We start from the raw sequence: 22,183 nt of genomic DNA, 5'->3' as shown, positions 1-22,183 counted from the left end.
GTTGTTCCATTAAGAGTACTGCCAGATTCCTAACCCACAACTCCCTGACCGTTTGTTACATGCTACTGAGGGGGAACCGTATGTAACTGATTCCTCTGGAAAGATTACTGGAAGCAGGGGGCAGCCTGCAAAGGTCAAAGAGGGGGGCAAAGAGGGGATAATAAATACCCCAGATGTGGTGGTGGCTATGAAAGAAGCATCCCAAGATCTGGCTTAATGGGTTTGGGGAGAGAGCGTAATAACAGGTTCCCACCCATAGTCAGCTGAGCACCACTAAGGGGTCCTTGGAATTTGTTAGTATTATCAACAATCCTTTACATTAGAATTCCAGGCTTTTTGCAGTTGTGAATGCTCTTGGGAATGTTTTTTCCCAAGTGGATTACCATACCAAGCAAAAAAGGACTTGAGAGTCACTCTGCCAAAAATTTTAGGAATCTCTGATATAAGCAAGTAAATTGACACAGTTGGCAACCATATGTAGTTAAGCCATCTCTCTCTCCCTTGCATCTGGACCAATCTAATGTTTTAATTGTTATTTTCCAAAGAAAATGTTTCGGCAGATACTATTGCCCCTCTGGAAAACATGATCATAATCCAGGACGGATATAAATTTATTAGAAAAGTTTTATCGCTTTTCCATTACGATTCTTTGGTCGTTTTATTTTAATGATTTCCTCTAATGAAAAGCTGAATGTCATTCCACATACATTGGAGTTACAATCATCTTATTTAATAAATTTGCCTCTACTGTCAGTTAATTACCACCTTTTTTGCAGTGCATATAGATTGAATGCAGGTCTCTTGTTGAGCTATTTTTTTTAACTTCTATGATATATAATCATTAAAGTTGACAGATTCTACACTTGTGCCTTTTTCTGTATTTACTTAATTTCAGTTCTCATTTAAAATTTTTCTGCTCTGATTCTTTAATCTTTTCAGCCTAAGGACCCAGCCTGCAATATGGAACTAACAGTGAAATCCTATGAGGAGTTATTTCAGTCTCAGGTCACTGATTTCAACAGGCTCGGACTGCTGTAATCTTACATAGGATTCCACGATACTGTCTTCCCTTTCCCTCCTTCTGTCTTTCTCTGGTGTATCTTTCTCTGCCTTCTTCCTCTCCATTTCTCCTAAGAAAGAAGGTGGAAAGTGTTGCCTCTCCTAGTATGTTGTGCCATATAATGGGGGTAAGACTTCTGTATGGATCTCACCCCACCTGCTGAAGACCAGTGTCTTAGCTTCTCTTGCTCCCGTCTTGAGCTGTTAGCACTAAAGCAGAAGTGTGAGTTGCATTCATTCACCAAAAGTCAAGAAATGTGCAGTGCTAGCATCCCCTTTGACACTGTTGGAGCGGGCATCGAAGTGACTGTCCTGCCACACACATCCATTATTTTGCTACAAGCAGCATTGTTAGGAGTGTACAGAGACCTTGTTTCCCACACCAACTCATATACACCAATGCAACTGTGTCTGACATTTCTAAGTGACAGGGCTTATGCAGCTCTGCTGATGTTTGGTACCAGCATATATACAATGCTTGGGAGTTTTGCTATAGATCTGCTTCCTCATTCCTGTCATACTAGTGATGCATCATGTTTCCATTAAGTCCCAGAGCAGCCTTGGGGTAGCTCTGAGACCTGGGTCTTTCAAGAGACAGCATAAATTCACTGTTGGCTAGAGCCTTTGAGCCAGACAATTTGCTATCCCAAATAGGAAGAAACAAAATTAATTTCTGGAGTAATGACATTGTGTTTTGAGATATCCCTGGGCCACAAGGCTTTTTTTTTTTTAAATTTGGTCACATTTGTCTCTGGCTATATGTTTTTGTCAGCTTTGTGAGTTGTGACAGTACAATAGAACCTCATGTCTCCAGGACAAGAACTTCTATTTAGCTAACTAATTCAGAAAGAGTCACCATAATTCATACTGGAAATGGAAAAAGTGACACCCTTATCTGCCCTAGATAAAAAAATTCGAGAGGCACAGCCTAAATAATTCAGGTAGCTGAAAAGATATTAATCTCTTTCTTTTACCTACCCCACAATGTAAGCATAGTCTTTTTTTTTCTTTGCATTTTTGACATGGCTGGAGAAAGCTGAAATGCTTCCACCCCATTTAGAAACCAATGTATGCTTTAGTTTCCACCCCCATTTGATTCTCCATATTCTTTGTGTGCTGGGAATTGAGCCTCAAACATTCTGCCATTTCTTTGTAATTACTATGGATTGATTTGATTTCCAGTCCAGAGTTCTAATATAAAATTCCAAATAACAGAAAAGCCCCATGCCTCAAATTAAGGCTTTGTGTACTTTTGTTTACTGATATGATCCACTTATCAGGTTTCTTCATATATTTCTGTGAAGGCAGAATTATGTGTCTGAAGAACTTTTGGTGAACCCTATCTTCATTATCAAAATTATAAGTTTGAAGGGAAAATGGATTCTGTGGATAACAAAGAGCAATAGCAAGGGTACTTGTTTTCTTCTGAGTACTGAGATCAGCTTTGGAGGGTGGATTCTATGGCATTATACCATGCTGACTTCCTTCCCCTCCCCATACCTTGCCTTCCCCAGGCTCCATCTCCAAAATCTCCAAGGATTTCCTAACTTAGAGTTGGCAACCATAGCCTCAAACCATGTGTTAAAACACCAGGTTCTTCTTCAGCCCTGACTCCCTACTCTTCCCATCTCAGAAGGCTAATCTTATTTGGCACTTTTCCCTCTGGAAGTTACTCCATTTTGAGCGAGAGGACAGGGAAGCACACGCTGCTCTAAAGTTTAGAGACAAGGCTGCCCCTCATGGTTTTAACACGGCTACCAGCCGGGACATCTAGTTGAGCTTGAAGGAGAACGCATAGCATGGTGATAAACGGACAAGCAAACCTTTTAGCAAATCCAAAGAAGAAGCAACATTTCCCACTCCCAGCACGAACCTCTCACGATGATGATCTAGGCAAAGTCCAGTGATCATGTCAATGTAGCAATGCTTTGGGTGGCACTGTCTTCCTGTCAGGACAGAAGAAAACTTTCTGTGATGCCTTCAGTAATTTATTTGGGTTATTACTTTTTGGCAAACACAGTATGTATACTCTGGTCTGACCTAAAGCTACCCCGATAGGAACAGAAGTGATGGAGCACTATAGTTCAGAGGCAGAGCCCATGCTTTGCATAGAGTCTGAGATTGCATCTGTGGTTTCTCTAGTTAAAGCAACGGTAACACTAATTTTAGGTAAACATTCCAAAACTCCAAAATATGGGAGGGTGCCATGACAGTGCATGTGGTATGTCATAAGCAGTCCCCTTTAACATGGCATGGTTTGAATCTAGTCTAAAGAGGCAGAGAGGAGGCAAACATCACTGCTTGTGGCACCCACAGGTTGAAAATTCCAAAATAAGAGACTCTACTTAGATCCCTCAGAAAATTCTACAGAGTAAACAATACTAGATTGGATGATTTGATCTGGTTCTTTTGTAAGACACATTCATATTCTTTTTTTTTTCTTTATTAGTGAATTACTTCAAGGAATTTGGAAGCTTAGCCAAAGTCTTTAATGCCCCTTGCAAATGGTGCTTTCAATCATATGAATTTTCACATCTCTATATATGAACTTACAAAACTATACAAACACATAAAACCAGATACTGAATCTGACTGTTGGTCCATCAAGCCTGTTAGTATTGTCTGTCCTGGCTGATGTCTGCTATCTCAAAGTTCAGGCAAAGATTTTTTCTCGCTCCTAAGATACCTTCAGCTGGAGATACTTTTAGCTGGAGATGCCAAGGACTGAAGCTGTGGCCTTCAGTAACACTGAGCTATGGCTATTCTCCTTGGCCAAACCTGTCCCTGTTAAGGAATCCTCCACATGGCATGATATGCTGCCTATTAACAAGGAAGACACTTATTGCCTTAGTGGAATGGCCTTGTCTGCTGCACTTCTTTCAACAAAGCAAGAACCATCTGTTTAGGTCAGAGATCAGCAACCTTTTCCTTAATGAGAGCTACTTCTGAGTAATGAAAAATGTCCTAAGCTGCTCCCCTCTCCCCCTGCATGTCACTAAGTTTTGTTCTGTCCTAGAAACAGAACATGATGAAGGAACAGCACCAGAAATGAAGCTATAAACTAAGCAATGTGATGGGTTTTTTAAAATGAAATAAGAATTTAGCTTTTTAAAAAGCCAAGCAATCTTTGCTTGGGTCTTTTAAAGAGATGCATCAGCTACTCTGCACCAGTCAGCAAGGTACCATAAGCTCCCTGCTTTAAATTCATAAATGTCTCGTATGACAGTATCCATGAGTATTTTTCTACCTGACCATTGATTATGTCTTTAGTTCATTCATTCGTTGTCATCTTCTTTGGATAAACTGCTGCAAGACTGTTGATAGCAAAGACCCCCAAAATGAGATTCAGCTTCAAGTGAACAGAAATAAAGGAATACAGTAATTTCTGTGAATCATCCAGTCCTGTTCTCATCTTAGACAAACATAATAAACTGTGTAATCTGCTTTGAGTCTCCATGAGAATAGTATAGTAAATAAATAAATAATATAAAAAGTTACAGTGTATGTTTCTATCTGGCAGCGGAATATACTATATATGAGACGGGGTGATAGTTCAGCAGTGCATTACCTATTTGACAAGCAGAAGGTGCCAGATTCAGCCCTTGGTATCTTCCGTTAAAGGACTGCAAGTAACAGATGTTGTGAGAGACCTTTCTCTGCCTGAGACCCTGGAGAGCTGCTTCTAGTCAGAACAGATAATGCTAAACCTGATGAACCAGTGGAAGTTGATGGACCAGGGTAGAAGGTTTTATGTTCAGTTCCTGCCATCTCCAGTTAAAATGGTTCGGTAATGAGTTGCTATGATGTCACAGAGAACTGGTGGTCAGAGCAGCAAAATGTCCATGTAAATATTTCTCTGAAGATAGTAAGAAAGGACATAGTATCTCCTATGTAAAAATAACTAACATTTTAATAAACTGATCTTCTTTATTCATTGTTACACAAATGGCCATTTTCTTTTTCAGCCAGTTTTGAATATGTAGTTGTTCTTCTTACAATAGCAAATTTGCTCCTTACTAGGGATGGGCACGAACAGCATTACGAATGCAAAAAAGCCCACGGACAGCCTGTTCAGCTGTTCACGGACAAGTTGTTCATGAGGCCCCATTCTAAATGAACATGTGGTCATTGCAAGCCTCTTCGTTGCTGTTCGGTTGCTGTTCATCAAGCCAGACAGCACCTGCAATCAATTCCCATGGCAACTCAGGCAGGGATTTTCTGAACTCTGTCTGAACTCCTGCTGTTGCCCTGGAAACCCCAATCTAAGCCCAATTTAGCTTGATAGGCAGGTCTTCCTTCCAAGTGTGGCCTGGAGCTCCAAATTTGTTATAAGGGGGAAAGACTGGGGGGAGGGGGGCTCCCAGCTCTGGCTTTCAGGGAGAGATGGCTGCTGTTAGAGAGATAGGGTGAGTGCATTGGAGTTTGAATTTTTTTTGTATGTGGTGGGATAGGGATCTACCCCTTCAAGTTCAAGGGCTGCTGCCAGGCTCTGGGGCCAAGCTGTTATTTATTATTTGTACCTTTCCTGCTGCCTGCTCAGGTAGGGTTTCTGGGAGTGGTGCAGTATGGATCTTCCCTTTCAAGTTCCAGGGCTGCCAGGCTCTGGGGCCAAGCTATTATTTATTATTGGTACATTTCCTGCTGCCTGCTCAGGTAGGGTTTCTGGGAGTGGTGCGGTAGGGATCTTGATGGCTGGAGGAGAGCCTGCTGGCCCCCGTGAACGATGAACATGTTCGTGACAGGCTCATGTTCGTCAGTGTTCGTTGTTCGTTGTTCATGGATGGCAACGAACAATGAACACCATGTTCGGGTTTTTTTTTTCTGTTCGTGCCCATGTCTAGTCCTTACTAGTTGAATACTGTGTAAGAATGACCTGCCTGAGCAGGTCAGGAAAGCTCTGACTCTGCTGGATTTCTGCAAACTATGCAAAACTGAATTATTCAGGAGGGCTTTCTATTCAGATTATAGGGCTGTGCAGTACGATGTAGCTCAGAAGTGGCTTGGTAGGGACAGGGACTATATACTACTCTGTTGAATACTGTTTGTAGATGTAGACATGCATGTGCTAGGGAGTTTCCACCTTGCTAAACATGCTGTGTAAATTAGTTATGCTTTGTTTCAGAAAGACTGCATCTCTGTACTTGGCTTTATGCCTGTTTATCAAATCTGCTACCATACCCTATTGTATCTGTTCATTGAATTTCCTAACAGCTGTTCACTATCATACTTTGCTTAGTGAAAGTCCTAGCTGTTGATCATATTGTATTTTCATTTGCATTGTATAATCTGCCTTGAATCTCTGTGAGAAAAGTGGACTATAAATAATGAAGAAGTGATATGAAACACCTCTTCCTGATGAGCAAAGTTTGCATCCAGAAGCACCTTAAGACCATTGCTCTGTCCATTGCAGACCAACACAGCTACCCACCTGAAACTTCTGCCTAAGACCCCAGAGAGCTGCTGCCAGTCAGAGTAGACAATACTGACCTTGATGGACCTGTGGTCTGACTCAGCGAGAGGCAGCTTCATATGTTCATGACAGTATACTGGATAATCAAATGCTATTTCAAGCCATCAAGCTGCCCTTTCCCCATATTCCAGGCAGGCTGCCTACCTTTGTTGTTAGTTTTGGTGCCACACATATCCATTTATATATCCATCCTTCATCTGTCAATTTAAAAAAAAAATATTTTGTGTGTGCAAAATTTTTCTGGGGATCAGAGTAATGTGCTTTGATGACATCATGAACACCAGCTTTGTCCACAGCTGGCTTCTGTTTCAGACTTTCAGAATGGTTCATTTTTCAGAGGACAACTTTAGAGACGAAAGTAAAGTCTGGACTGAGTGCAGTGAGGGCACTTTCAACTGCTCCAGCTCTAAAACGAGTGAAGTCTCTCATCACCCTTCCCCAAAGGAACAAAAGCAGTTGCAAAACGGCTTTTATCTGAGTGCAGTTTCATCGGCAGAAGCACAGATAAAAACAACACTTTGAAAATAAAGGTTTAACGAGGCTGCATGCAGCATAGATTTCTTTTAAGCATTCTGCTAGACCCAGCGGGTGTTCTTGAGTTTCAGTCTAGGGATCTAGCTGCATGCTTTGCTGTCTGCTAACAATCCATGCTAAACATTTTTAATCATAATTGGCTGTGCATATTTCACCTTCCTTGAGCCTCCTCTGAATATTGATTTGTGTGCCGCGGTATACCGTCCCGGTTCCATATTTCAGACTGATGCAAGGAAATGACTTCTGTGTCTATGTATTCAACAAGAAGAATGGGAGGAACTGCTGCCTGTTTACCTTTCACTCTATTGATTCGTTGCCAGTAACTTTACTTGGAGTTTTGTCCGGGGATCAATAGTAGGATACAGATCATTCTACGAATCCTATCAGTTTATTAAGCAGAGGAACTCATTAATAGTTTATTGCTAACCTTGCCCCATTTAGCTTAAAAGGCCATCTTGTTTTGGAACTGACTGTTTGCTTAGTTCTGTATCATCCTTAATAGCGAACATTTTGAAAATAAAGCAACTTTTATTTTGCTAATATTGAAAGAGCGCAATGCAGCCCGTTTTAATAATGCATTTGTTTGGTGTGCAAGTGTGTGTTAATGAAGCCACCTGAAATCTGTAAAGCTGTGATGGCAGCAATATCCTCACACAATTTCTTGTGTTTCAGCCTATTGTGAGAAAGGTCAAGTAGTTTCCTGAGAGAAAGTGGATTTGCAAATTGTGTCAGCAGAGCTGTTTTCTTTGAAAGATCATTCATTTCCCTCCTTAAAATTTGTTAAGTATTACAAAGGACTTGCAGCTTGTGTCCTGAATAATGGGGTGTGCTGTTGTAAATAGCTTTTGCAGAAGAAAAAAGAAAATGTAGCGCAATTTTTGTGAGCCTGTATATAAAAAAGGGGGAAACAAAGGGAGCAGGAGAAAATGGGAAACAGGGGGGTTTGGATGGGAAGGAAAGGCTGGTTGGTTTTAGCCTTATTTCCTGTACAGAGATGGCTCTTCAAAACAGAGATGTGCTTGCAGCTTCTTTGAGCTGCATTAGTCAGATAGATCTACTCTAATATGTTAGATAACTGTGTTAAGTTTCAGCTTTCAGGCATGGAGTGGTGGAACCACTTAACAAGTCTCCCTTGAGTATGAGAGAGCCTCTCCACCCCATGTTCACGCTTTCTTATCTTGTGTTTCTAACAAATATCCCACACTGTATCACTGATCTCAACTTCCCCTACTTTGACTGCTGACAGGACAGTGCTCCCCTTCATGGCTGGCAGTTGTAGATAGCCACACTAAGAGAGATCAGAGGGCCAGTGTGCACAATGTTCTTTTTAAGCTCATGAACATCTACCTGAGATCAAAATATCTTGCATCAGGTGTGAAAACATACACATGTCAAATTAGGTATGCACACCTCTTTAAAAATGACAATGTGTGTTCTTGTGTTTTGCCTGTGTGAGACATGAGTCTAATTTTAAACATGCATTCCTTTGCACTTTATAAACTATATGTTTAATAACAACAACAACATTCGATTTATATCCCGCCCTTCAGGACAACTTAATGCCCACTCAGAGTGGTTTACCACATATGTCATTATTATCCCCACAACAAAACACCCTGTGAAGTGGGTGGGGCTGAGAGAGCTCCAGAGAGCTGTGACTAGCCCAAGGTCACCCAGCTGGCTTCAAGTGAAGGAGTGGGGAATCAAACCTGGCTCTCCAGATTAGAGTCCCGCGCTCTTAACCACTACACCAAACTGGCTCCCATGTTCTTGGGTATGGCATGTCCAAGTACAAAAAAGTACCATGAAAAGAGGTATCAACCCAGTAATGTGTATTGTACGCACTTTGGAAAGGGGGCGAGGTGGGGTTCAAAATTGTTCTTCCTAGCCAATGGGTATGAGCGAAGCACCCATAACAATAGGCCCAGGAAGGATTCACACCTCCCTGAGCAACTGTCTGAGGCCCCAAGCAACTATCCACACTTCTTCATCCAGAACATACTTATTCCATTCAATCCAATGCTGCTAATCATTCCTGCTGCAGCTACTGAATAGTAGTAGAAGCAGTGGCCTTGGCTGATCTTACATTTAGCATTTCTCTTGCAGAGCTTTGTAAACCCCATTTGCCACAAGGAAAGGGAAGGGCCAGACCTCTGTTTCCTGTTGGGTTGCGAGGCAATTAGCAACTGGATAGCTTCCTGTTGGCCCTTGGAAGCTATAAAGCTGGACATACATGAAGCTGTCTCACACTAAATCAGACCATATTGGTCCATCAAACTCAGTGTAGTCTACTCTGACTGGCAGGGGCTATTCAGCATCTCAGGCTGAGTCTTTCACATCACCTACAACCTGATCATTAGCTGGAGATGCTGGGGGTTGAACCTGGGACCTTCTGCATCCCAAGCAGGTACTTTACTGCTGAGCCATCTTCTGACTTTACTGCTGAGCTATCTTCTGACAGAGTCCCTTGTAGAAAAGGGACTCTGGATATCCAGAATGCCCAAGAAACTGCCTGAAGAGAATGGAGAGCTCCAGTTAAAGCCTTTCAGGCTGTGGTTGTATGCTTTGAGGAAGTAGATTAAAGCAACCTCTGCTCCCTGCCATTGACTCCATTTGCTTTCATGGTCCTCCCATTAATGATCATACCTGTTGTCGTCATGATATTCTTACCTTTATAATGATAATGAAGGTTTGGATCCTACCTAGGCCATTTCCAGACGGCTTACCTTCTGCCGCTCCATGCCACAACGCCGCGGCTCATGCTGGGGCGAACGCGAAATATTGCATTTTCTTGCGCAAGTTTTGCACGATGTTGCATAAAACTCGCGCGAGAAAACATGCTATTTTGCGTTTTCTCCGACACGAGCCGCGACATTGCGGCATGGAGAGGCAGAAGGTAAGCCGTCTGGAAACGGCCCTAGTTGTTTTGCTCTTGGCGGCACTAGGGTTGCCAGCCTCCAGGTGGTAGCTGGAGATCTGGAATTACAACTGATCTCCAGGCAACAGAGAAAATAGCTGCTGTGAAGGGTGAAGTCTATGGTATGATACCCCATGGAGGCTCCCTCCCCTCCCCAAACCCCATCCTCTTCAGGCTCCACCTCCCAAATCTCCAGGAATTTTCCAAGCTGGACCAGGCAACCCTAGGTGCGGGGCCGGCGCCACCATTGAGGCGGTGAGGCAGGCGCCGTAGGTGCTGGGGTGCCAGAGGGGGTGCCAGGGGCAGTGGCGCGCACCACGGAGCTGTGTGTCTGGCCTGCAGCTGCTGCAGCCGGCCAGCCCTGCACCTCCACTGCTGCTGCCACACACCCCTGGCCGTGCACAGCATCCGCGTGCCAGGCAGTGCAGGCGTCCAGGACAGCGTGTGAAGCACGGGCAGCGTCCGCACGCCACCCCAGCCACCCGCTGGCCAATGGGCCCGGCTTGCTGCATGATGATATCATCACGCGGTGACATCACGCAGTCCATGGGCATGTGTGCGCACTATGTGTGCACGCACGTGGGGTGGCCACGGGCGCCAGAAACCCTGCCGCCGCCCCTGCCTAGGTGGCACCTTCCTGGTGTAATAAGTGATCTCTGACTCCTGCGGCTCAAAGAGCTTTATGTGCTGGAAGAAACTCCTTGCACTTATGTTATGAGCCTGGGCCTATGTAGTGAGACCTAATGGATACAGGAAAGCCTCTACTAGAGTGAATAGTAGATCAAACAGACCCTTTTTAAGACTGAGAAGTTCTGGTGCTAAATGCTTATTTGAGCCCCCCCTTCACCAGTTACAAGAATATAGGTAATAAGTGGCATAAAAGACCTCTACCTGAGACACAGAAGAGCTGCTGCCTGTCAGAGTAGACAATCCTGATCTTGCTGGAATACACGGCAGCTTGCTGGAGTACATGGCAGCTTCATGGTTCATATAATTGTCTTTGGACATCTGAAACTGTTATGAGCCTGGGCCTACATAGTGAGGACTAGTGGCTCTGGGGTAGCCTGTACTAAAGTGACTACAGGGCCTACATTTCCCAGGTCTCCTTTGGACCCTGTGATTGGTTAAGAGGGGATTTTGATGGGGAAATTGCACCAATAGAGAACTAGGGGGATAGTGCCTGAGAAGAAGGTATAAAAGGCCTCACCACAGTGGGAGGGTGTTCACTCCTAGGGAGCAGCAGATGGAGGGGTCTAGGGTTGCCAGCCTCCAGGTAGTGGCTGGAGATCTCCTGGAATTACAGCTGGTCTCCAGACCACAGAAATCAGTTCACCTGGAGAAAATGGCTACTTTTGGGAGTGGACTCTATGGAATTATGCCATGCCAAGGTCCTTTCCCTCCCTAAACCCCACTTTCTCCAGGTTTCTCCAGATTTCACCCCCCAGATCTCCAGAAATTTCCCAACTTGGAGCTGGAAACCCTAGAGGGATCCCTTATCCAGAATGGGTGAGTCAGCTTGAAGCCAGTCACCAAGAGACAGCTAGGAACATTTTGATTAGATGCATTAGGGTGTGTTAGTTTGTTGTTTACCTGCCTTTACTGTTCTCCTTATTCTACAAAGTTTTAAACAACAGTTATTACTAAATGTTTTAAATAAAGTTGTTTATTATTCTGCCTAGGTCGTTACGCCTCATTTGGTCACATATAAAGTAAAACCTACTGGGAAAGAGTAAACAAAAGGGGTTGGTTGGGTGCTCTGAGCCCTTGCAAGGAAACCTGTACCAGAGTGGTGGCAGCCTACAAGAGCTTCCCTGGTCCCCTGCCCGCTGCGACAACTTAGCAGAATGGATCCATGGGATCCAACCCAACCATTTTCTATCAGCTTGATATAGTTGCTTTATGGGCTGTTGATTATCTCAGCCACCTTGCATGTGCCAATGGAAAGACAGGATGCAAAGGCAATAATAATGCTGCAGCAGATCAGCTGAGATAGTGGCTCTTCCCACCATTTGTTTCATCAGAAGCTCTTTCGACCTTTAAGTAGAGAAAACTGAATTGTTTCCAGTGTCCTGATTATTATGTTACTGCACAGGAGGATGCTCGAGTGCTCCTGTGATCTCTCTCAGCCTCAGCTTCTGTAATTTACTGTTTGTGTTCCTCTGCCTTGCAAAAAGTCTTTTTAAAAACCCCTGAGTGTACAAGTTTAAACCCTTCAATTTGGAATGTATTACTCTTTTATAGTCAAATATCTGCGAGGCATAAAATACACAAATTGAATGCCACTTTTAGACATAGCTGAAAGTCTAAAGCTTTCTTTGGCCAAGGGCTACTTCTTTGCCTGTGCTGCTGACAGAGAACAGATTTTTATCTCTTAAATGCCATTTTCCATCAGTATGAACCCCTTTGGCTCTTTTTCCTTTTAACATTGTTATTGTTTTGATTTGAACTGGCTTGCCCAGACAATGACCTTCCGTCTTTCTGTTGGCTTTCTATGAGTAGCCATGCTTCTGTCCCTGGATTAAGAATCATTGAGGTTGCTGTGTTGAAGTATATTCTGGTTTTGCTTAGCTCCTGTACAAATTTATGGGGGCCTGGTTTATCTTGGGGTAGGTGAGGAAATGGTATGTAAGCCCAATCATGTAAAATAATGGTTCTCTAGAGAGTTTGCTTTGCTGCCCTGATCCCCCCCTTAACTGGGTCCATTTATTGGTGGATCTTCCCACAGTCAGTGCAAGTTACCATTCTTTGTTAGTGATTTGAGGATCAACATTACATTTGGGTGGGAGAGGGAGCTGTTTGGGTTAACCTTTCACTTGAGGCAGAACTTCTGTATTTGCTTTGAATTTCACTTTAGGCAACATTTTGAAAGCACCTTCTCACCTCTCTCTCTATCCCACCCCTCACCCGTCATCTCTCCCCACTTTAAATGTACGAGTTCATTACTTCGGAGCTATATTTCTCAGTCCTCGGTCCTCTGTTTTACAGTTCTGCCTTTTTTAATGGTACTGAAGAGCCTCTGTCTTTGTCCCTAGGGCATTATTGTGAAGCCAGGGAATATTGTTGAAGAACACAATCTAGCAATCTTGCTGAAGCTAAGCCAGTCTGGGTCCGGGCAGGGGACCTCCTGGGAACAAGACAGATGCTGCTTTGAGTTCCATAATGGAAGAAAAGTAGGATACTCACATAACAATGCAATAAGAAATACCTGTTATTAGGACATCCTACAGTGTTGTGGAGCAGGGCCAGCATCAGTAGACCTTGAGGTGGGGCATTGACCAAGGCCCACATCCACATGCCTGTTCTGCCACCTGCCTGAACACCCTTCCCCTGACCACCCACAAGCACGACATCTCCTGTGCACCTGGCTGGCCAGGCTGCCCAGCACAACCAGGGAAGCGTGTGGGGGTGTTGCGGTTAGTGCTTCTGATTGTCACAGCAATGGCACACACCACCCAGCTGCACACGCTGCACCTTCTCTTGAGGAAAGGTCCTCTTGGAGATGCCTTTGACAAAAGAATGGATCAGTGCCCCACCACTTTATTCATCCACCATCACTGCCCTCTTTTGCCTCTGGGATTAGCAGTTGGAAATGGTGCTAATCTGCCAGAGCCCAGCTAATAATTATAGGGAGTAAAAAGTCAAGATTTTGACATGTCTCATGCAATATTCAATCGTTTCCCATTGTGTCTCTGACTGCCTCCCAGATTCCTGCCTTTTATTACAGGATGTAGTTCTCTGACTTAATAAGCATATGCACAGATCAGGAGAGGGAGTGTCTGAAGGAATGAGTTGGTGCTAGGCTCTCATGGCCCTTTCTTATATGCTAAGGGTAATGCCAATCACCACTTTGGGGTCATGAAGGAATTTTCCTCCAGGCCAGATTGGCCAGGACGGAGTCCTGGAGGTTTTTTTGCCTTCTTCTGGGTATAGAGCAGGGGTCACGGAGGGAGGAGGGGTGAGTCACAGAATTTCAGTCATAGAAACAATCCCATAGACCAAGGGAGGCCTTATTCTTGCTTTCCAGATCTTAGAAAACTTAGGAGGAGATGCTGAGCACTGTCAACCTCTCGTAAAATGTAAGAAAGCAGATTGTAAATGCTACACAATTCTGCTAGGAAAAAGAGTTACAGAGTGCCAGGATCAAAGAGAACTGCAAAACCCTGCTCACAAAAAGATACAGAGTGCAACATATTCATGATTTTACACCTTCATTCTTGCACCTTAATATTATAAATGACTTTTGATGCTCATTTTTTAAGCAGCAGCATCACCTTATCAACTTGCTAAATGCTGCACAATTACCGTAAAAGCTTTATATATATAAAAAAGACATGTTAACATAATATGACCTTTAATTTAACAGCCAAAACAGTAGCCTTTCTTATCTCCTCGTTTCTTTATCTTTTCTTGCTTCTTCTTGATATAATACATCAGTCTCTCCATCTTAGTCACCTGATGCTGCATGGCAAGAAGAGGCTGTTGCTTATTACCGGGGGAATAAAATTGAGATGAGGAAGGACCCTCATACTTTTAATTGTTGATTACGACCAGGGGAAAAGGCTCCAAATCAAAACGGAGATTAAGAAGATTCAAAACAGAATAAGGTCGCAGATTGACAAAAGGTCCTCCCAGCCAAGTCCCAGCGGTAGTTCAGTAGAGGCATTACTACCTGTAATGTGCACTTTAAGGAGAAAAGTATACGATGTATTGCATGCAGCCCCATGTACACGGCCCCTTCTCTTTTGGAAAACACCCTTCGGGAGGGATAATTTGCATTGGAGAAGGGATGGGAGGGAAGAGAAGGGAGTGCTTGACTGGGAATGGGTAATCACTTCCCATTTTGAATAATTATTTATCACGATTGAGTGCTTGGTGAAAAGAGCTTTGCTAATTGTCATTGGTTGTGAAAGTATATGATAATATATAAGGAGATTCTCCACATGGCACAGAATAGGTTGCTGATTTAAGTATTTTTAGTCCAGGTACATGGACTCCAACTGCAACTCAAACAAAGCTAGGCAAATGTTTGCAAATGGGATTGAACACATGAAGCTGCCTTATTAAGTCAGACCATTGGTCCTTCAAGGTCAGTATTGGCAACAGCTCTTTAGGGTCTCGGGTTGAGGGTCTCAGGTTGATTACCTACCACCTGAGCCTTTTAATTTGCAGTACCAGGGATTGAATCTGTGAACTTCTACATGTCAAACAGCTCCTCTGCCACTCAGCTATAGGAAGCAGTGCAACTTTCAGAATTGCCTACAGCCATCAGTGACATATTAAAAAGTACTAAAAAGCAACAGGCATATGTAGTACTATTTGCAATAATTTCATTTGCTTGTGAATTTTGATTCCCAGACATGAAATAATGATTGATAGAAATGTAGAGCATGAGCACCCCCCCTTGCCATCCTGGGCAACTCAGAGTCTGTGTACTGCTCATGTGTGGTGTAGTGGTTAGAGTTTTGGACTAGAATTTGGGAGAACCAGGTTTAAATCCCCACTCTGCCATGGAACCTTATTGGGAGATCTTGGGCTATTCACACATTCTCGACCTAACCTACCTTGCCGGATTGTCGTGAAGATAACATGGAGAAGAGGAAAATGATGTAAGCTGCTTGGGATCTCCATTGGAGAGAAAGGTGGGGTATAAATGACATTTAAAAAATTAAAAATGTACAAGAAAGCTATTCATGACATTCGTGAAAGAGCTGTTCCTTCTGTCTTTCTTGTCCTGCTCATGATTGGAAATGTTGAAAGGATAGGCACAAGACCCCATGTGGGGGAATACCAACAAAGTTGATGCTTGTGTTGTAGGAATGAGTATGGGAGCTGGGAGGGTATGTACCTGAAGCCTCAAATAATGAGTGCTACGTTATTACTAATTGTAGGATGGAACTATGGGCAGCTCAGGCTGAGCAATTCACTGTTAAGGGAGACTTCTGGGCCGTTCTTCATATCAGCCTGTCTCCCTAATCTTCTCTGGGATCTGCTGCAACTCCATCTTTTCTGACTTGACCTTGCTATCACTCACACCTTCAAATCTAACAGAAAGACTTGCAAGTGATGTTTGACAGAGCAAGAATGTTTCGTATTGGGGGCAGAGGGGCAGGGTTGAGAAAGGTCTGTGGCCTGTTTTTGAGGGCTAGAGGATGCTGCTTTGGTTTCATTCTTGGATATATGTACAGACTGTTGGTACCACTGACTGAAGAAAAGTTGCAGCCCTGGATTGGAAAGAGGACCTGATGAGGACACAGGAAATGGAATCATGTTCCTTTCCAAATAAAGACCAGTGCATTTTGGTGCATGTGCACCAAGGGAGGAGGAAAAAGCTCTCCACTGAGCAAGAGGGTGAGTGAGCCCTGCATACATGTGGGATTGTACATGCACAAGATGAATCTTACCACAGGGTGCCCCCCTCCCCCATTTGTTCAGTTTTGTTCTTCGTTAGCTTTAATATTTGTAGCCCCTGCTGAGACAACCTGGAGAAGTCTACTGGTGTTAAATCTAGATACATTTTCCTCTCCACTTATTCTTTTGAGACATGAATCAAAGTAATCAAAAATTATTTTACGTGTGACCTTTACAAATCGACCGACAATTTCTCTGCTTTTCATTTGCCTTTAGCTCCCAGTGGTGCGAGATTGTGGCAGTCAGAAAGGAATGTAATTTACAGATGTTAGAATATTATAGTAAGCCACAAAAGTTCAAAAACTCTACACAGTTTTAGCTGAAATAGGCTTTGAAAGAGAATGTTTGTTAACAAAAGTGCTTATTGTTAACTGATTTACATAAGTCAGAGTGTTTTCCAAAATGATATACATTTTCAAAGTCTGGGAAGGGGTTTTACTTTTTTCCACCAGTAAGATGACCATGGCTGAGAAAGCAATAAATGGAACAGAAGACAAACAAAAAGGATGTGGCTGGTATTTGAGGCTGGGGTGGAGAAGGTCAAGAGAAAGGGGAATGAGTGATCCAAGCAAGAACTAACAAATGGATGTGTGATACCTTATTGGTAAAACTAGACAACATTATCAAAAAACCTAAGGAAAAATCTTCCATGTGGTTTGATGTTCTTGTTAGAAGGTAAACAAAACAAATGGCTGGGAAAGATAACAGACTGTTCTTAACATGTTGTGTCATACCATAACCCTGTAACAATGTTGGTTAATTATCTCATGCTTCAAACTGCCTCTTTACCCTACTTTATTGCACTTTGCCTTTATTATATGTCAGAGAGGCTAGGACCTCTGACTTTTCCCATCATCCATTAAAATAGCCAAGTGGTTCAAGGCCCCTCATAGACAGTCTCACTTGATTTATTGTACTAGGCCTGTCCGTGCTCAGCTCCTTCGTCTCCCCCCCTCCCCTTTTGTAATTTTCTATAAAATTATTTTCTTTCTTTCCATTGTATTTGAGGAAGTGAGCTCTGACACACAAAAGCTCATACAGGAATAAATGTTGTTAGCCGTGTTAGTCTGTAGTAGCAAAATCAGAAAGAGTCCAGTAGCACCTTTAAGACTAACCAATTTTATTGTAGCATAAGCTTTTGAGAATCAAGTTCTGTTCGTCAGATGCATGATACAAACTGGTCAAATACAGAAGAGGAGGGTGGAGATGGGAGAGAAGGGGACATATATCAGAAGGGGACAGGATGCAATTAGCCTGTCCCCTTCTGATATATGTCCCCTTCTCTCCCATCTCCACCCTCCTCTTCTGTATTTGACCAGTTTGTATCATGCATCTGACAAAGAGAACTTGATTCTCGAAAGTTTATGCTACAATAACATTGGTTAGTCTTAAAGGTGCTACTGGACTCTTTCTGATCAAGGGTTGAGATTGTAAGTGTTTCAGGGGAGAGACATTTGGTCTGCTAAAATTAAGGTTATACAGTTGAGCGCATTTTCACTGATATTTCTCAATTTCCTTTCACAAAGCCAATAATAGGATACTTTTATTTAAAAATATAGGATCTTTATAGGATCAAATTATGTATGATATTGGGGATGTATGATCAAATATCCCCAAATATAATTTAAGCTCATAATGCAACTAAAGGAGGGAAGGGGTGGCCTTGTCACTGGCTCAGGAAAGTTAATTCTCTTCTCCTATATCATTTCCCCCAATGACTCAATGTCTCCCTTCAAGTTACTATTAGACCCAGCAGGGAAAAACAATTATCTGTATTATACCAACCCCCGACCCCCACCCCTGTATTGAGTCTAATCACAAATGGATTTCTCTCGGGGAACCAGCATGTGGGGGAACAGTAACCAGAACCCTCCCCACCAGTGCTCCTGCACAATGGCCTCAATCCAATTGATCCTCTCCATGCTTAGGAGAGTCAGTAACAGTTCTCAGATGTTGCATGCAGTTTGACCTTTGATCCCCTAGATTAGATCCCCTGGATTCCCTAGGCTTCCTCAAGAGGTGGTGGGCTCTCCTTTGGAGGTTTTTAAGCAGAGACTGGATGGCCATCTGACATGCAATGCTGACTTTGTGAACCTGGGCAGATCATGAGAGGGAGGGTAGGAAGGGTTACATCATTGCTTAATTCTCAGTGCTCCTTCTTACATGCCCAGGGTAAGGCCGATCACCACCTTGGAGTCAGGTAGCAATTTTCCCCAGGCCAGTTTAGCTAGAGATCCTGACAGTGTTTTGCCATTTTCTGGACATGGAACGGGGGTCACTGGTGGTTTGGGGAGGGAAGGTAATTGTGAATTTCCTGCATAGTGCAGGGGGTTGGACTAGATAACCCTAGAGGTACCTTACAACCCAATGATTCTATGATTAGATCCCCTGGTTCAGCAGCTATGTCTGGGACTGGATATATTTGGCTCTTATGTCGTTACTGGGCATAAATAGTGACTTTAACAGTACAAACCTAAGCAGAGTTACTCCAGTCTAATGGGCTTAGACTGGAGTAACTCTTCTTAGGATTGCACTATAAGTGGCTTGTGTATCACAGATCACAAAATTGTGGAAAGCATTTCAATTATCTTCATAGTTTAAAGGCTCTGATCCAGAGGAAATCAGATTGATATGAATAGGACTTTAATTGCAAGTTGTTCAGTGTGACTAGCTTTTCCTGAATCAGTGCCTTCAAATACATTGAAACAATTCTTGGCATCGCATTTGTCAAAGCCTTGATGCTGTGTATTAAAAACATTTTTGTTATATTCTGTGATTGTGTGTAAGCAATGGATAATCTGATTTTTTTCTTTACCACCTGTTCAGTGTATTGAAGTCTTTGGAACTGATTTGGAAGCTAGAGAATTTTTAAAAAATGTATTTTTTTTCTGACTAGGATATAAATTATGTCAGATCGATATCTATATCTCAGAAGTAAGTGTGCCCTTGATGGTGGTTAAGCTTTTCATTGTTCTTCTTCTTTAAATGACTAACCTGGACTAAGAGAATTGGAGCAAGAGGTATTTTGCAAAATTAAACCTGTTTCACCTGAACATGTTTTAACTAGTTAATAAGAAACATCAAAAACAAAAAAGAAAGGACAAAACCCTGAGGTCAATGATCATTCTTTTTGTAAAGCTAGTATTTGATGTTTAAACTTGTTTTTTGGGGGGTTTGTCTATAACATAAGTTAATAACCTAGCTCAAATGCAGATTTCTAATTTTCAATTAACATAGGAATAATTTTGTTTGCTAAAATAAAATAAATGAATGAATGACGAGTCTGAACCATGAAATGTTCTAGCTAGCACTTTTTAAAAAATTCCAAATTTTTCAAAAAAAAAAATCATGTGGCAATTGTTTAACTCAAGCTTTAAGTATTAACTTTTAACCTTTGACCTTACAGATTTTAACCAATGAAATGTCTCTTTAAACTTTAAAGGAAACAATGATAACGAGCGCCTGGCGATTGCTAGACAGCGAATTCCATATCGGCTTGGTCGAGTAGTTGATGAATGGCTACTCGACAAAGGTAAAAACATTGATTAAAACTTCAAATAAAAAAATAATTTGAACATAACCGAGTAGTGCTTCATTGTAACACCAATAAACATAAAACAATAAATTTTTCAGTAAAACTAAATTAAAAACAAATTTTAAACAGTAAAACATAGAGTAAATATTTGCATACCTTGTATATAATAATTTCGATACATTTTTAGCAATACCGCCTGTTTAATAATCTTACCCTGTTAACTTAAGGTTAAAGGGACTGTTAAATATAATCCACTAACTCAATCTATGAAGGTACTCATAGCAAATATTAACCAAAACTGATAAATCATTCATAGATTATGTTACATGTTCCATCATCTAAATTCTTAACTAAAATATATATTTATATATACATATATGTGTGTGTAGTTATGAGATCTTCATTATGGTCCTGAAACAAACAAACAAAAATCATTGTTTAAACTGTAGGATATATTAAATAGTGGGCAATATGACTTGCCAAATAAGATGAAAGTCCCTTTAACGTTTGCAACTTTCTAAGGGGATTTTGGAACAAACGCTAATTAAAAGTGAGCTTAACTTTGTGTGCATGCTTTTACGATGAGCAGAAGCCAATTGGCTAAAGAGAATATCATGTTTATTATTAATAATCATCATCATAAATGGGTTTGCATTGGTGAGGATTTCTATTTTAAATAACAATGTGACATGACTCTTCATCGATTTGTGTACCATTCCTTGAAGTTGCATTTTACATCCAAATGTTTTCCTTTAATTTTATTGATTTTTCTTTTAGTCAATAGATTTGCTGAAAGCCAATCAGACATACCTCCGTCTTTCTCTCCTTTCCCTCTCTCTTGCATTTTTGTTTCTGAAATTCTTAGTATATCATATGTATCCCATGCTTCCTTAGTGTGTGTGTGTGTTAGAAGAATACCAAACCTTTCTGTATGATATATGAACATTAAACATACACAAGTAGATAGTCATATAAAAACATACATAGAATAGATATAGGAATTGTTTTACTCTGAGAAAACTATTTGATATTAGAATTTATGAGACATAAGTTTTCATATTGCATAAGTAAATGTTTAAGAATGAGTGTATAAGAGAAATGTTCTTCAGTTTTTAAATCAGTATCAGAATACTTAAAAGTCCAAAAAATTTAGTATGGTGCAGTTGGTAACCTGCTCACACACACATACACAAAAACTAAAAGTTAATTTCCCCCCCGAAAGAAAGGGAAGGGGCTAGGCAATAGTGAATTGATGATATGAAACAAATTTTAATTGGCCTTTTCCCAAAAACTGAAGCATAAATATACGAAATCATCTGCATAGATCAACAATTCTACATTCCATGGACACCTCATTAAAAGCAATGAATTATGAGTAAAATTGTTTCTTATAGTTTATTGCTATCATCCTCCACTCCATAATAATCTGTTAAAATCACCCTCTTTTTAGTGTAGTGTTCGCAATCAACATTTTTTGCATGTATGTAATACTATCTTTGCAGGACGTCAGCTCACAATCTTCAATAGCCAAGCAACGATAAAAATTGGAGGCAAGGAGCGAGGTCATCCATTTCAGGGTCAGCTTTCTGGACTCTACTACAATGGCTTGAAAGTCCTGAACATGGCTGCCGAGAACGATGCCAACATAGTGATAGAAGGGAACGTGAGACTTGTTGGTGAAGTGCCTTCTATGACAACTGAGTCAACTGCCACTGCAATGCAGTCTGAGATGTCCACATCAGTTATGGAAACCACCACCACTCTAGCTACAAGTACAGCTAGAAGAAAGCCAACCACAAAAGAACCCATCGGTCAGGTTAGTCAAAAGCATATGGCTTTTCTTTTAGATTGTGTATTTTTGCATTTTCTGCTAGTGCTTGCTTTTTTCAGGTTCAAAACCTTTCTAAAGAAACAAGACTATGGTTTTCTTGCCTAGATATATTGCTGTCCATTGACCAGGATGGCTGCATCTTCACTGGTAGCCTAGAGTGCCAAACTGTGGAAGGGGTAGAAATTTGGATTGTGTGGCCATTTCAGAACATGTGTAGATATGTATTTCCTTTTTTTCTTGATACCAGCCATAACAAGGGCAGGGAGAAATTGGATATTCACCACACTGCATGATAAGACTCCATAGGATGTGAGCCAAACATCTATGGCTAGTTTTGCTATTCGGATGCAGCACATATATTCTGAAATTAAACATATGAGCTGTGGTTTTTAATGACAGCATTAGTATAATACAGAAATAGGCCCTGGT

General features: G+C 41.8%; 1 protein-coding gene across 1 annotated transcript in view; it reads left to right on the top strand.

Moving 5' to 3' along the window:
• Positions 1 to 22,183, top strand: part of NRXN1 (neurexin 1) — a 1,172,093-nt gene that overhangs the window by 1,015,729 nt on the left and 134,181 nt on the right. The window contains exons 17-18 of the mRNA XM_054986029.1: positions 19,831 to 19,920; positions 21,426 to 21,739. Of these exons, the coding sequence (XP_054842004.1) occupies positions 19,831 to 19,920; positions 21,426 to 21,739 (404 nt within the window). The remainder of the gene's footprint in view (positions 1 to 19,830; positions 19,921 to 21,425; positions 21,740 to 22,183) is intronic.

Source organism: Eublepharis macularius, chromosome 1, assembly GCF_028583425.1.
Source record: "Eublepharis macularius isolate TG4126 chromosome 1, MPM_Emac_v1.0, whole genome shotgun sequence".
NCBI classification, from domain to species: Eukaryota; Metazoa; Chordata; class Lepidosauria; order Squamata; family Eublepharidae; genus Eublepharis; species Eublepharis macularius.
This window is presented reverse-complemented; position numbering and strand designations above follow the sequence as displayed.